At 41.3% G+C, this 13546-nt stretch overlaps 1 protein-coding gene across 4 annotated transcripts in view; it reads left to right on the top strand.

The window, feature by feature from the left end:
• XRN1 (5'-3' exoribonuclease 1) overlaps nt 1-13546 on the top strand; it is a 79861-nt gene that overhangs the window by 32528 nt on the left and 33787 nt on the right. For all 4 annotated transcript variants that reach the window (XM_060242294.1, XM_060242297.1, XM_060242295.1 and 1 more), the window contains exons 16-26: nt 897-1066; nt 2574-2694; nt 2785-2886; nt 3692-3795; nt 4347-4478; nt 5243-5405; nt 6407-6520; nt 6877-6975; nt 7580-7695; nt 9140-9286; nt 10267-10356. In XM_060242294.1, the coding sequence (XP_060098277.1) occupies nt 897-1066; nt 2574-2694; nt 2785-2886; nt 3692-3795; nt 4347-4478; nt 5243-5405; nt 6407-6520; nt 6877-6975; nt 7580-7695; nt 9140-9286; nt 10267-10356 (1358 nt within the window). The remainder of the gene's footprint in view (nt 1-896; nt 1067-2573; nt 2695-2784; nt 2887-3691; nt 3796-4346; nt 4479-5242; nt 5406-6406; nt 6521-6876; nt 6976-7579; nt 7696-9139; nt 9287-10266; nt 10357-13546) is intronic.

Here is a 13546-nt window from a genome sequence, read left to right as displayed (position 1 = left end):
CACACAGAGAAGCCTGGAGTCAGCAAAGCTGTGTAAATATCTCCTTCCCCACCCCCCATTCCCCACCCCTTTGGCAGGTAAAGGGATAAAAGACATTTTTCAAAGTAATAAGTAACCCCTGACAGAAGACGGGAATCATCTTAAAGTCAAGGATTGTGAGGAGAAGAAAGAGGGCAGGATGTCGCCACTCAGCCCCTTTCCAGTTTATTCCCTTCCGTCGAGGTTTTCACTGCTCTTTCAAAAGAGATGCGTTTCTTTGGAGAGTGGGGAACGTGGAGACAATAGACCATAAAAACACATGCGCAAACAGACCTGCCAGATCAAACAAAGAGTCCTTCTAGGTGCGGAGAAGAGGCGGCAGCGCAGCGGTGTCGCCCACTCCGCCTCTGAGGTAAAATGAGAGAAGGGGAGGGTGGAGGCAGGCCAGGAGCGTGGCGAGTCCGGGTCCTTCTGAGGCTCAGAAGGACTCGCGGCTCGCCACGCTCCTGGCCTGCCTCCACCCTCCCCTTCTCTCATTTTACCTCAGAGATGGAACAGAGCGGGCGACACTGCTGCGCTGCTGCCGCCTCTTCTCCACTTCACCTAGCTGCTCCTCCGAGATGGGCTCAGAAGGACCCGGACTCGTGGCTTGCCACGCTCCTTGGCGCTGTTTTCCCCCTCCCCCCGCTTCCAGGTTTTTGGAGGGCGGGGGAAGAGGCTGTAAATTCAGGGGTCCCCCGCCAGGGCAGGAGGGTTGGGAAGCCTTGTGCCTGAATAGGAAGTCTAACCCTTCCACTAGAAATAGCAACCAACCAAAAAAGAAAACAGTATTTGAAAATATTTTGTTGTCTTTATCTTTTTAAGTCTGGGTGTTATGATTATTAACATGCAATACTTTTGTCAAATGTGTTCCTTAGAAACGATTGTTAGAAGCAATGAATCCTTCAAGTATGTTGTTGACAGAAGAAGAAAGGCAAAGAAATAGGCACAGCGAGTGCTTGATGTACTTGTATGACAGAGATACAGAGTTCCAATATTTATCACCGTGGCCAGAGAAGTTCCCTTCCATAGAAAAGTGTCATGCAAGGTAAGACTGCAGTAGTTAGTTCATTCATAACCTGCCTTTCTGCCCAGTTGGTACACAAAGAAGCTTACATCATTCTCCTCACCTTTGTTTATTCTCACAACACTGTGAGATAGGTTAACCTGAGAGGTTGTGACTGGCCGAAGGTTACCCAGCAAGCTTGCAGGGCACAGTGAGGATTTGAACTTGAATCTCCCAGATCCTAGACCAGTACTCTTCCTTCTACACCATGCTGGCTCTCAAGTATTAACTTTCCAAAGTATAGGATGCAATCTTTTGAGCTCCACTGCTACACTTGCTTTTAATTTTGCATATGGAAGTTAACTACCACAGTTTTTTAAAAGCATCAATTCATGCATAAGTGGATCCAGGACAGCAGCCATCAATCATAATAAGAAAGCATCAGAGAAGAATGGGTGGCAAAGTGCTCTAAGGTGTCATTATGTTTTCTGAAAGAAGGCATTGATTAGTAGAATTATTTAATGTCTGGAGAAGGATAATAGACAGCTAATAGCATACAAACAGTTGTGCAGACCTATTGTATAAAAGGGCCAAAATACCAGGACCTGGATGTGATTGAGGTGCAGTCTGCCAAAACTATTTTCCATTTGTCATAGGAATGTGAGTGTCATATTTTCCAGGAAGTTGTGAAGGAGCTCTTTGAACTCTTCCCAACTACGATAGAGTAGATTGAAAATCTAGCCATATGATACATTATGATAAATAATACTTTTCCTTTCATTCTAGATGGCAAGTTGCTTTAAGAAAACAACTTAAAGGTTTACAGGGTTTATTAATTATTAGAGGCACTGTATCCAAACCACTGTGAGCAGAACAGATTTCACAGAAAGGATCTCTGTTGATTGCCCTTTCCCACTGCAGTACCCATTGCTTCCGAGAGCTGCTCCTTAGGGTTGGTTTCTTGGGAATGATGGGGGTTGCAAGGGAAACACAGTAGCCAGAGGGAATCGGCAGAAAACTCCCCTCTCTTGCATACACTTGTGCTCCCATTAGTACAAGTGCTCATGTAAAAAGAAGAACACAGTTTTTCTCTAATTCTGCATCCTTTTGATAGTTTCTGATCCTCACTGGTCGATGGGTGGGGAGACATGGAGAACTGAAGGGGTCATTTGGCAAAGAGAGCCAGCTTGGTGTACTGGTTAAGAGTGGCAGCCTGTAATCTGGATAGCTGGGTTTCATTTCCCACTCCTCCACATGAAGCCAGCTGAGTGAACTTGAGTCCGTCACAGTTGTCTCAGAACTCTCTCAGTCCCACCTATCTCACAGGGTGTCTGTTGTCAGGAGAGGAAGAAAAGTGATTGTAAGCCACTCTGAGATTCCTTTGGGTATTGAAGAGTGGGGTATAAAACTTTAATAAATCCAACTCTTCTTATTCTAAGTGCTTCCAGAAATGCTTTTAAAAGCAATATTTATGTTGTGCTTATTGAGAGTTTTTCTGGGGGCAGCTATGTGTTGAAGCTTCTTGTAATTCTGTGATCTTGTTTTGTAGGGTTAAAGCTATATCTTTGGATACTTGGCGTGTAGATATATCTCATAATAAAATAACTAAAGTGGATTTCGGGAAGCTGTATTTCTGTGGCTTTCCTACTTTGAAGCACATTAAACATAAGGTAAAGTAAAACATCACATTTATTTTTGTCAAATGCTTATTCTGTGGATAGTACTTTAGTCTAAGGATTATTTTTCTTCCCCCATTTCAGTTCTATCCTAAAAGAAGTGGGGTACAAGTATTTCAACAGAGCAGCCATGGAGAAAATATGCTGTTAGAAATAACAGTTCCTGATGAAGATTCAAAGGAACTGGTAAGTGTCTTGCTTTTTCAGTGATGATGATACCTTGCACTTCTCTGACTTTTGAAATGACCTTGCACTTGTATTGCAGTTTTCAGTGTTCAAAGCTCTTCACATAACCTTGTTTTTGTTATCTTTACAACAGCTTTGTAAGATAGATGAGTGTTATCCCCATAATTCAGGGCTGAAACTGAGAAAGGTTTGCTTTACACTACCTGATGAATTCCTGGCAGAGGCAAGATTAGAACCTGCAGCATTCTGATGCATAGGTGAACCCCACAGCCTTCAAGAAGTTGTGTTTTATGAGAAGGTCTTAGTAGAGAAAGGTCACAGTGTGCCACTGTGAAGATTTATTGACATATTTGTTATCTGTTATGTACCTTTGCATTAAATGCACAAAGGTAAAACAAAGGAATTATACGATGAGAAAACCTCCTCTATGCAGCTCTTAGGCAACCACTTCAAAAGACATAAATGATGAGTTATCTGCTTACAGTGGAATACTTTGGTAAAATATTTTGGGATAATTTTTATTTGAGGGAGATGTTTGCAATGCTTGTTTTTTTGAGTTTTTTGGTCCTGATTAGGGATGGGCACGAACCATGATAAGAACAATAAATAATGACTCATATAAAACATCAAATCCTGTTGTCTAAATATATTACTTTAAATAATACCTGATGGCAGTTTTAATAATTTCTGAATACAGTGCAGTGCATGCTGCAACAATGTTTGTGGTCTATGTTGTTCTGCTGATTATTTTAATGTTTGTCCTGGATTAGCTTTTCCACCTTGAGTCACTGCTTTTCTTCTTTAGAGTATCGAAAATGTTGCCAGTCTGGTGCTAGGAAAATCAGTCTTTGTAAATTGGCCACACCTGGAGGAAGCAAGAGTTGTTGCTGTATCAGATGGTGAAACAAAGTAAGAGAAACTACGTTAGAAAAATATTTAAAAGAAACTTCACCTAGGATGATATGATCTTGGAGAAATAGCTGTCATAGTAATTCTTGATAAATTGCAAAGTTTATCAAGTTTATCTTGATAACTTGCAAAGTGCATTGAAAGTGAGTTATTTAGTGTGTGTGAAAACACCCTGCATCTCACCTTGTAATTCCTGCTTTCCATGGGCATTTAACCCTGTTTTAATATTCATGTTTGTACGCCTGTAGAAATATTACTGTATTGAAGTATTAGTCACCTACTCTCCTTTGCTAATAGAAGCCACATTTAACATTCATGAAAAAGTGGAGGATAGAGACACAGCTGTATTATTAGTACTCAAATCATAGTGAGTTTGTTATTCTGTGGTTTGGTTAACTTTTATTAGTAGAGTTAGAAATGTATTTCTGTTTTACCTGCTGACTTAAATGTATTTGCTAGTAAATTCCCAATAATTGTGTTTGAGATTTACTTTTGCTAATGTGGGTTTATTTTTTTGTTTTACATTATTTATCTGTATACTTAACTTGAAGGTTTAATTTGGAAGACCCTCCTGGAACACAGAAACTTTATATAGAAAATGCTGTGCCACCAACTAAAGCATCATATGTTGGAGATAAAGAGCGGAATATATGGATAAAAGAAATACAGGGGATCTCAGAACAGTAAGATTCTGCATCTCATCTTTATAACATTAAAGCTTTTTATGCTTCACTGTGCCTTTCATTTATTCAGGGACAACACCCCTTTTATTTATTCAAATTTTACAGCCCACATTGCCTTAGATTTAAGGTGGCTTCTGAAAGTACAAAAAGCATTCACAATAACATTAGAATAATAGTAATTCACAATAGCTGCTGTAATTTATTGATTACAGTTGAACTTTAATTATTGGCATTTTAAAACATGCTGAATAATGCAGTTTCAGTCCACTTCAGTGACTTTGTGGGTGGATTTTGCCATTTCTCACCATAAAATCCAGTTGCAAAGTGCATTGAAAGTGTGTTGTTTAGTGCATGTGAAAACACCCTGCATCTCACCTTGTAATTCTTGCTTTCCATGGGCATTTAACCCTGCTGTTTGCAATTTTTCTTCATAGCATATATATAATAATGTAAAAACATACGTCTGCATGAGTAGTGAAGGTCCATTACATGTCTGACAGAGTGGGCTCCCATCTACAAAAACGTGTGGTTCTTTTTCTACTGCAGGCTAGCATAGGCCATAGTTGATCTTTTTTGTTTATGTGTTATGTAGAAGTGGAGGGTTGGAAAGCGGCTTTCTGTCAAGGGTATCTTGTAAAACTTATATTACTTTGGTGGTTTTAGCTCTTCAGAAAGAGTGAATTGTAAAATTAAGGAGACAATATTTGTTCCTTTTTTTCCCCTAAGTACACATCTTTTAATTTACTGGTTCTTCTTTTCATCAGCTACCAGAGAAGAAAAGGTGTAATTATAAATGAGACCTCTGTAATTATATATGCACAGTTACTCACTGGGCGTAGATACCGGTTGAATCAAGGTGGGAAAGTATGTTTGGAAAAACAGTGGTCCAAGCAAGTTCTGCCTTTTGCATATCAAACAATTGTCAAGGTGAGTTATTTTGCCAGTCCAGCCTAGATTCAAGGGTTAATCACTTTTTACAAATTTAATACATTTTTAAAAAACCCTTAACCTTTGAAAAAATTAACTGTAGTAGGAAACACTTTTACAGTTGAAGTTCACAAACCTGTTACTTCATTCCCACTGTATCCTGTAGTCCTACTAGAGCTCTGCATCCTCTGAGAGTCAGGGCTGCAGAGTGTAATTCTAGCTTCAGTTTCGGTGTAGAAAGATATAATGGATTAGAGCCTGCTATGAAATTTAAGGGTCAGAGTCCTAAATCCATACTACAGCATATTAATATTGTACTGTTAAGGAATTGTTCATACCAGTCCCAGGGCTTCTTCAGTTTTAATGTAAATGCTAAAAATAATATCTTCCAAATTAATCTTTATAAATAGAGCAATACTTAAGTTTCAGCAAAGGGAACCTTGTTTAACTTTTCTGGCTCTCCTTTCCCACTTTGAAACCCTCTGCACCCTGTAGAAGCAAATCCTGAGGATTAAAGCATAGAACAACATGAAATATTATGCAGTCTGTAGAGGAAAAAGAGATTTGTAAAAATGCTGCCCCCCCCCCCACAGAGAGAGCCAGTTTGGTGTAGTGGTGAAGTGCACGGACTCTTATCTGGGAGAACCGGGTTTGAATCCCCACTCCTCCACTTGCACCTGCTGGAACGGCCTTGTGTCAGCCATAGCTCTCGCAGGAGTTGTCCTTGAAAGGGCAGCTGCTGTGAGAGCCCTCTCAGCCCCACCCACCTCACAGGGTGTCTGTTGTGGGGGGGGGGGAAGTCATAGGAGATTGTAAGCCGGTCTGAGTCTCTGATTCAGAGAGAAGGGCGGGGTATAAATCTGCAATTCTTCTTCTACGCACAGAGACAGAATTAGTAAAAGGATATCTCTGTTCTTATAATGGTGGGATGGAATTAAAATTTATATGGTTATGCTTAATCCTTTTTCTTATGCTTAAAACTGTTTCTTTTTTTCATGCAGGATATAAAAGCTTTTGATTCCCGCTTCTCTAAGATCAAAACTTTGGATGACCTGTTCCCTGTTGGCTGTACCGTCTTCATGCTGGGAACACCTTACTATGGGTGCACAGGAGAAGTTAGTTTTAAGTACCTTGATAAAAACAGTTTCCAAAAGATTTTTCTAAAAATCAAGAATGACTCATTGATGAAACAGTAACTGTTTTTACCTAACAGGCTACCTAAGCTAGGTTGGAATACTTGGGAATTTAGCAATTCCAGGGAACCCATTTTGGTTTAAAAATTTTGGGGACCTCAGGCTTCCTTCCCTTGCCCATTCACCAGGCAGCCTGTTTTCAAAGAGCATTTGGCAAACTGTATATGCAATGTGGAGACCTCTGTCCTCTCAAAGATACAGTGAGACTTTTTAGCTACTAGTGCATTATCCTGGTGGTCATTAGGATGCATCCCACTGACATTTTTCACTTTTTAAAGGTTCAGGATTCATGTGATGTGATCTCAGAAGGTAGAATTCGTGTTGTTTTCAGTATTCCATGTGAACCACAACTGGATGCCTTAATACAGAATCAGCACGTAAGTAGATACATCTGCAGAAAGTCAGGTGCCAGAATAATGGCCAGATCAGAATGCTTTCTGATATTAGCTGTTAATCTTTCAGTTTGGATTAGTTATAATGATAGTATATTGAAGAGCTGGATATATCTGTTTCAGGTCTTCATTAGTTACCATGTTGACTGCACATTCTTAGCACACACAGGTCTTCTAGTCTGCATTGAAGACTACGCATAAAAATTCTGCAAATGTGCGAATGGTATAATTGTTCAGGTTGAAGAAATAATGCCAACCAAGACAACTTTGTGCTCCATGCTGCTCTTTTCTTTTGGGAAACTTCTTCCTGGATTTCCATTTAGTGCAAATTGCCAGATCAGGGGTAGAAACCTCAGTGCTGATCAATCTTAATACTAGTTTATTTAATGCCTTCTTTATTGTGGGAATTGAGAGGTCATGATAGCAAAATTTATTGCTGGTGGTCATTTGTGTTTTGTTTCTTCCTCTTCAAACCTAAGCAGCAAAAGATAACAAGACTTGCAGGGTCATTGTTAAACAGAGAAGTAATTCAGATTCCAAAAAGACTACTTCATTTTTTCAGTTACACATTTGTTTTTGTTTTTTGCAGAAATATTCTGTGAAGTACAATCCTGGATACATTTTGGCTTCTCATCTTGGTGTGAGTAGCTATCTTGTGTCTAGGTTTACAGGAAGCATTTTTATTGGACGAGGATCCAGAAAAAAGTAAGTTTTCTGTAAACTTCTTTGCATTGAAACTACTAATAGTGTATGTGAATAAAAGCTAGAGCTTTGTGTGTTGTGTCACTAAATCGCCTTCAACTTATAGCAACCCTGTGAATTAATGTCCCCCCAAATGTCTTGTCATTAGCAGCCATTCTTATGTCTTGAAAACTGAGAGCCATGGCTTACTTCACTGAGCCAATCTCTCTCATGTTGGGTCTTCCTCTTTTCCTGCTGCCTTCAGCTTTTCCTAGCATTAGTGTCTTTTCTAGTGAGTCTTCTCATAATATGACCAAAGTATGGTAGCCTCGGTTTTGATATTTTATCTTCTAAGGGGTGTTCAGGCTTGATTTGATGTCGAGAAGCTTTTACTATGAACTAACAAAGTGCTATTACCTGGTTACCACTGACGCTTTTGAAGTTTGATTCTGATAACAGAAATGAAAAGGGAAGAGGTTCTGCCTGTGTGTTGCATCTTCATTTGCTTTATGTTTGGCAGTGGAGAGGAAAAGTCAAAATAGAAAACTGCTGCACTGAGCATCCAAAAAACTGCACAGTGGGGCCATACAGAGGAGGGATTGTTCTAGAAGTCTGAGGGAAGCCCCAGGTTTGCAGATAAATCTGAAATAAAAATACATCGGGGAAGGGGTTTAAATCCCCCTTATAGAATGAATGGCTGTAGTTTTGTGAGACGAATGCCCACTAAATTCTCATTAGATTATGTTCTAGAGCTTGATGACTATTTGGGGGTTGCTAGGCAACCACTGCTATTGCTGAGCCTTCCTAGCCTTGGTTCCTCAGTCAAGGATGGGGAGGGGAGAGACCAAAAAAGACTTGTGAGAGAAAAGAGCAGGGAAAGGGGAGAGAAGTTGAAGTGGAAGCTGGGGGGAGACTGACATTGTTGTTAGAAGGATAGACCAGATGCTGCACAGGGAAGGAAAGAGGGGAAAACTGAAGACTAGGTGCAGGGGGTGGATAAAAGTAAATTTGTTTGATGGATAGGAAGGAGAGAAGGAAGCAGGGAAAGTGGCAGTTCTGTGGGGGCTTCCATTGGGAGGGGAAAAGGAATGGAGGATTAAGAAAACAGTATTCTCCCACCCCCTGAATGGTTGTGGGTCCATTGCCTGTTTTTTCTAACAGCAAACATTGACTAAATGTCTGTCAGTAAAACATTTAAATGGACTACTCATAGACAACGTGGGAGTTTTGCATTGTTTTGGAACTCCTGAAGTATGCAGAAAATATGAATTTTTAAACTTGAGAAAGAGACATTCCACCATAGCCTGATGAGAACTGAGTATCTCATTGCCCTTTAGAAAGAATGGAGTGTTGATAGTATTTAAATGTCAACGAACGGCCGGGGGGGGAGGGGGGGAGAAACAGGACCAACAACTTACTCTCTTGATTACGTAGATGCCTCCCAACATGATCTGACTTTCTTTTGCAGTCCGCATGGGGACCATAAAGCAAATGTGGGCCTGAACTTAAAATTCAATAAAAAGAACGAAGAAGTCCCTGGATATACTAAGAAAGTTGGAAGTGAGTGGATGTATTCTTCTGCAGTAGAACAACTTCTTGCTGAATATATAGAAAGGTATTAAATTGGCTACATCTTGCATCATAATAGTGCACTGTATAAACTAGTATTGTGAAATATTTTAGATGCATTTATTTCTATTTTATTTATAAGATATTTATATTGGTGGTGTTTGTGCAAGTTTTCTGGAATGTTAGTAGGGAAAAGCATCCTTGAATGTTTAAAAATAAAGAATACTGCCAGTGAGATATGTAAAACATATCAGATATTATGGCAGCAATAATGAGTAAGGAGGAGGGGCTGTATCTCACTTTATCTGCCAGAAATATAGAAGATCACATGAGTCATACCACTCTTGATTTTTTCCTCATTTCCCCATGATTGAGATTTCTATTTCTGCAGCAGATTTGGTTAAGATTTGTTGACCACGGGGCCAGCACAGTTGTCTGCCTTTGTAGAATAGCAAGCCCCATCCACTTTGAGATTGGTGTACTTCCCATTTAATCCTTTCTATTGATGGAGGAATAAAAAATGGCAACAAATTGCAACTTTTATAAGTTCTGCTAAGCTTCATTCTCCTTGGAAAATGGGTTGGATCCAATGTTTGGATTCTATTGCTGTAAGAAACCTTTTGCCACTGGCACAAGGAGCCTCCCACCAAGAGTTTTGCATTCTGTGGGTCATTCTCGGGTAGTATTTTTTTTACTATATAATTGCCAACATACTGTACAATTGGAAAAACAACATGCTGGATGCTGTACAGTACATATTTCACAGGATCCAAATAAGTTATACAAATGAAACAGAGAAGATTCTAAATTCTGAATTTCTGTCATGCCACATTTGAGATCTGTTATATAGTAGAAATATCCTAAGATATTATAAGACATTGCATCTTGGTTCCTAAATCTCTTTTCAATACTCGCTCTGCTGTTGTGTTGGATCTTCTTAGTGCTCTGCCAATTAAGTTGAGATCTTGGGAATTTTTTCCAGAGATGTATGGGAAATTTACTCAGGGTTATTTCTGTATTTATTAGGGTCCCAGAACTTTTCAGCTACATAGCGAAAAACAGTCAGGAAGATATATTCTATGAAGATGATATTTGGCCTGGTGAAGAAGAGAATGGGTAAGAAGTGCATACCTTCTGAAAATACAGTAGATAAATCCCTGGATCTATTTTGGATTTGACAGGAAATTCTGTCAAATCAGTCTCCTTGGAATGTGCAAGTGATGCCCCTTGCTAGAGCTGGGCTACAAAGGCCTGGTGAAGATATGTAATAAATGTTTGCCCTGCTCATAGTGCAAAACTTAGTGCTTGTAGATTATGCAGCATCTCCCCGCCCCCCCCCCCCATTGCTCACCCAGCATCCTACTATCAAGGTGCTTAAGCTGTATTGAAAGCTTCCAGCCTGCACAATGTTGTGTGGTTGTCATACTGATTACTGCTCTTGAATCTGATTGACGTTTTTATGGTGATGGTTTTTGAAGTGATTTGTTTTAATGTACTAAGCCACCCTGAGCCCGCTTGCGGGATAGGGTGGGGTATAAATTGAAAAATTAAATTAAATTACAGGACTTTCAGATGACTGGTGCTATTACCTCTTGCCTTATTAATCAGCTGTGCTAGGGGCTGGGACTCCTCCCTCAGTAATAAGTGTTTGCCCTGCTCATAGTGCAAAACTTAGTGCTTGTAGATTATACAGCAGTATACTTGTAAGCTAAAGTTGTTCTTAAGGGTCTCTTGATGGATACAGTGTAATAAAACACATTTTGTTTAATTACTAAACTTGTATGTGAAAGTTTGATGAAAATATTTGAAGGTTGGCAAAATATGTTTTGTAAAAAATTAGATCGTTTTAGAGTGCTGGTTTTTTGGGTTTTTTGGTTTTTAAAGTTCAGGTTGCATTTTTATTCTGCCTTTCTCCCTAATGGGGACCCAAAGTATCTTATTTAGTTCTTATTTAGTTCTCCTCTCTTCCGTTTTATCCTCAGAACAACCCTGTGAAATAGATTAAGCAGAGTGTGTTTGACTGGCCCAAGATCGCCCAGCAAACATACATGACAGAGTGGGGACTTGAATCTGAATCTCTCAGTTTCTAGTCTAACACTGTAACCACGACACAACCCTTTCTCATTATTATTTTAAACCAGTACCATCTTCTGAATCCAGGAGGCAAATATCCAATGGCTTATAGCCTAACTTCCTTTCTGGTTGCGGAAAGTGCTTCTGTCACCAGAACAAGGACCATGATTTCCAGCAGTTTCCAGATTCTCAGGGTGGGAGGGAGTGTCAGAAAATTTCTGTCCATGAGTTATGCACTTATGTAACATTAGAATTCTCCAGTGGTCAGGAGGCTCCTCTTCATCACAGGGCCGGGTCTTCCAATTGATCCGGAAGGGGGGGAGTGGCCTATACCTCCCAGAATTCTCCAGTTTTTTCCCGGCCCTGCATGAAGCAGGACGGCTTTCTTCCGAGCGCCTTTGGAAAAAGCGCAGGAAATCCGGACGAAGAAGAAACGAAGGCCGGGAGCATAGGGGTTGGTCCCCAACAAAACCGGTGTAGAGGCAAGGTGTCGGAGGGCTACTCGCGAGTAGGCCCGATCGTCGGAGACAGCAGAGCCCTCTGCAGCTCTGTTTCCTCGCTGACGTGACAGGAACAGAGCGGGAGGAAAGTGGCACAAAGCCGCGTGAGCCCGAAAACTGCAGCGTGTGATGCGTGGAGGCAACGAAATGGCAGCTAGTTCAAAGAGCAATTCCCCCAGTGAGTTCAACTTACCTCTTCTCTCAGGGACACTGGCCTCTCAGCAAGAGGCTCAGAACCCTGCTCTCTCAGGGGATGATGCCAAGGCAAATTTGCTGCAGTGGCTCAAGCAAGAAATGCTAAAGGAGCTGGAGCAGGACCTCCGTCAACACCTGGACTCCCCCTGCTTCCCCAACACTGAAAAGGAAACAGGAGGAAAGGAGGAAAGGAAGAGAGGCAGAGATACCAGCCCTAGTGACTCTCTGGAATGGCGACCTAAGGGCAGATTGCGTTTAGGTTTAGATTCGCCTCTCCCAAGTTCAGTTGAGGAGTCGGAGTGCTCTGATCAGCAGACAGGGAGGAAGGGGAGCTTTCAGAAGAGGAGGAACAGCCTGCTACAGTGCAATCTAGACTTTCCCCCCTCGAATATTATTCAAAGTTGCTCCCTAAGGTTTTAAGGACCCTTAACTTTGTGGCAACTCCTAAAGAAAAGGAAGAACTGGATCCTGACCTTCCTACAGGCTCAGGGGAAATGATGCCGAAACTGAGTAGTTCTCAAACAGGGGTTCCTTTGCCAGCTGCCTTTTTTGCTATGGTTAAGGCAGAGTGGGAATGGCCGGCTAAGCCCAAGGCCACCCAGCAAGTTTTTTCTAAGCTCTATTCCCTAATTCCGCAGGCCACTAAGAGGCTAAAATTACCAGCAGTAGATGACCCTGTAACTACTCTTATCTCTAATTCAGTCCTGCCTATGGACGCAGATGGTTTACCCAAGGATCCATGTGATAGAAGAATAGAGCAGGCTTTGTGCAAGAAATTTGAGGCGGCAGCCTGGGCCATCAAGGCGGCCACGACATCCTCATTGTTTGCCAGAGCAATGTGTACTTGGGCTAATAATTTAGCAGTAGCGGATAGTGGAGCTCCTAAGGAGTTCAAGGACAAACTGAAATAGATTGCCTTATCTGCTGCCTTTGTGGCAGATGGTTCATTAGATACCATGCAGCAAGCAGCTAGAGCCATGGCCTGTGGTGTGGCGGCTAGGCACAACATTTGGCTTCGAAATTGGCAGCGGTACCCTTTAAAGGGGCCTTGTTCGGTGAGGGCTTAGATAGGTATCTCATTGAGAACAGGGATAAAAAGAAGGTCTAAGGGTAAAGAGGCAAAACAGAGGAAATCTTTTCCTTCCTTTTGAGACTCCAAGAAGCCTTCTAGACCAGGTCCCTTTCGTTCCTTTAGAGGAAAGTGGCAACAGAAGGGATGTGAATCTAATCCCTACTATTCTGGAAAGTCAGACCAGAATACTAAACCCCTCTCAAAAAAAGGGGGATCCCAATGACTATTCTGGTCACCAGGCGACAGAATAGGGGGTCGTCTCTCTCTATTCGCAGACACCTGGAATCATTCTATTCAAGACCAGTGGGTATTGGAGGTGGTGGCACAGGGCTACGCTATAGAGTTTCACTCCCTCCCTCCCAACCGCTTTTGTTGGGTCCCGCGGAAGCGGGATCTGGCCGCTCACAGAGCAATGTTGGCAGCCATTCAGCATTTGGTGGATATCAGGGCTGTGGAGTCAGTCCCA

Source organism: Heteronotia binoei, chromosome 6, assembly GCF_032191835.1.
Source record: "Heteronotia binoei isolate CCM8104 ecotype False Entrance Well chromosome 6, APGP_CSIRO_Hbin_v1, whole genome shotgun sequence".
In the NCBI taxonomy this organism is placed as follows: Eukaryota; Metazoa; Chordata; class Lepidosauria; order Squamata; family Gekkonidae; genus Heteronotia; species Heteronotia binoei.
The sequence above is the reverse complement of the archived record's forward strand: the minus strand, read 5'-3'. Positions and strand labels throughout refer to the sequence as shown.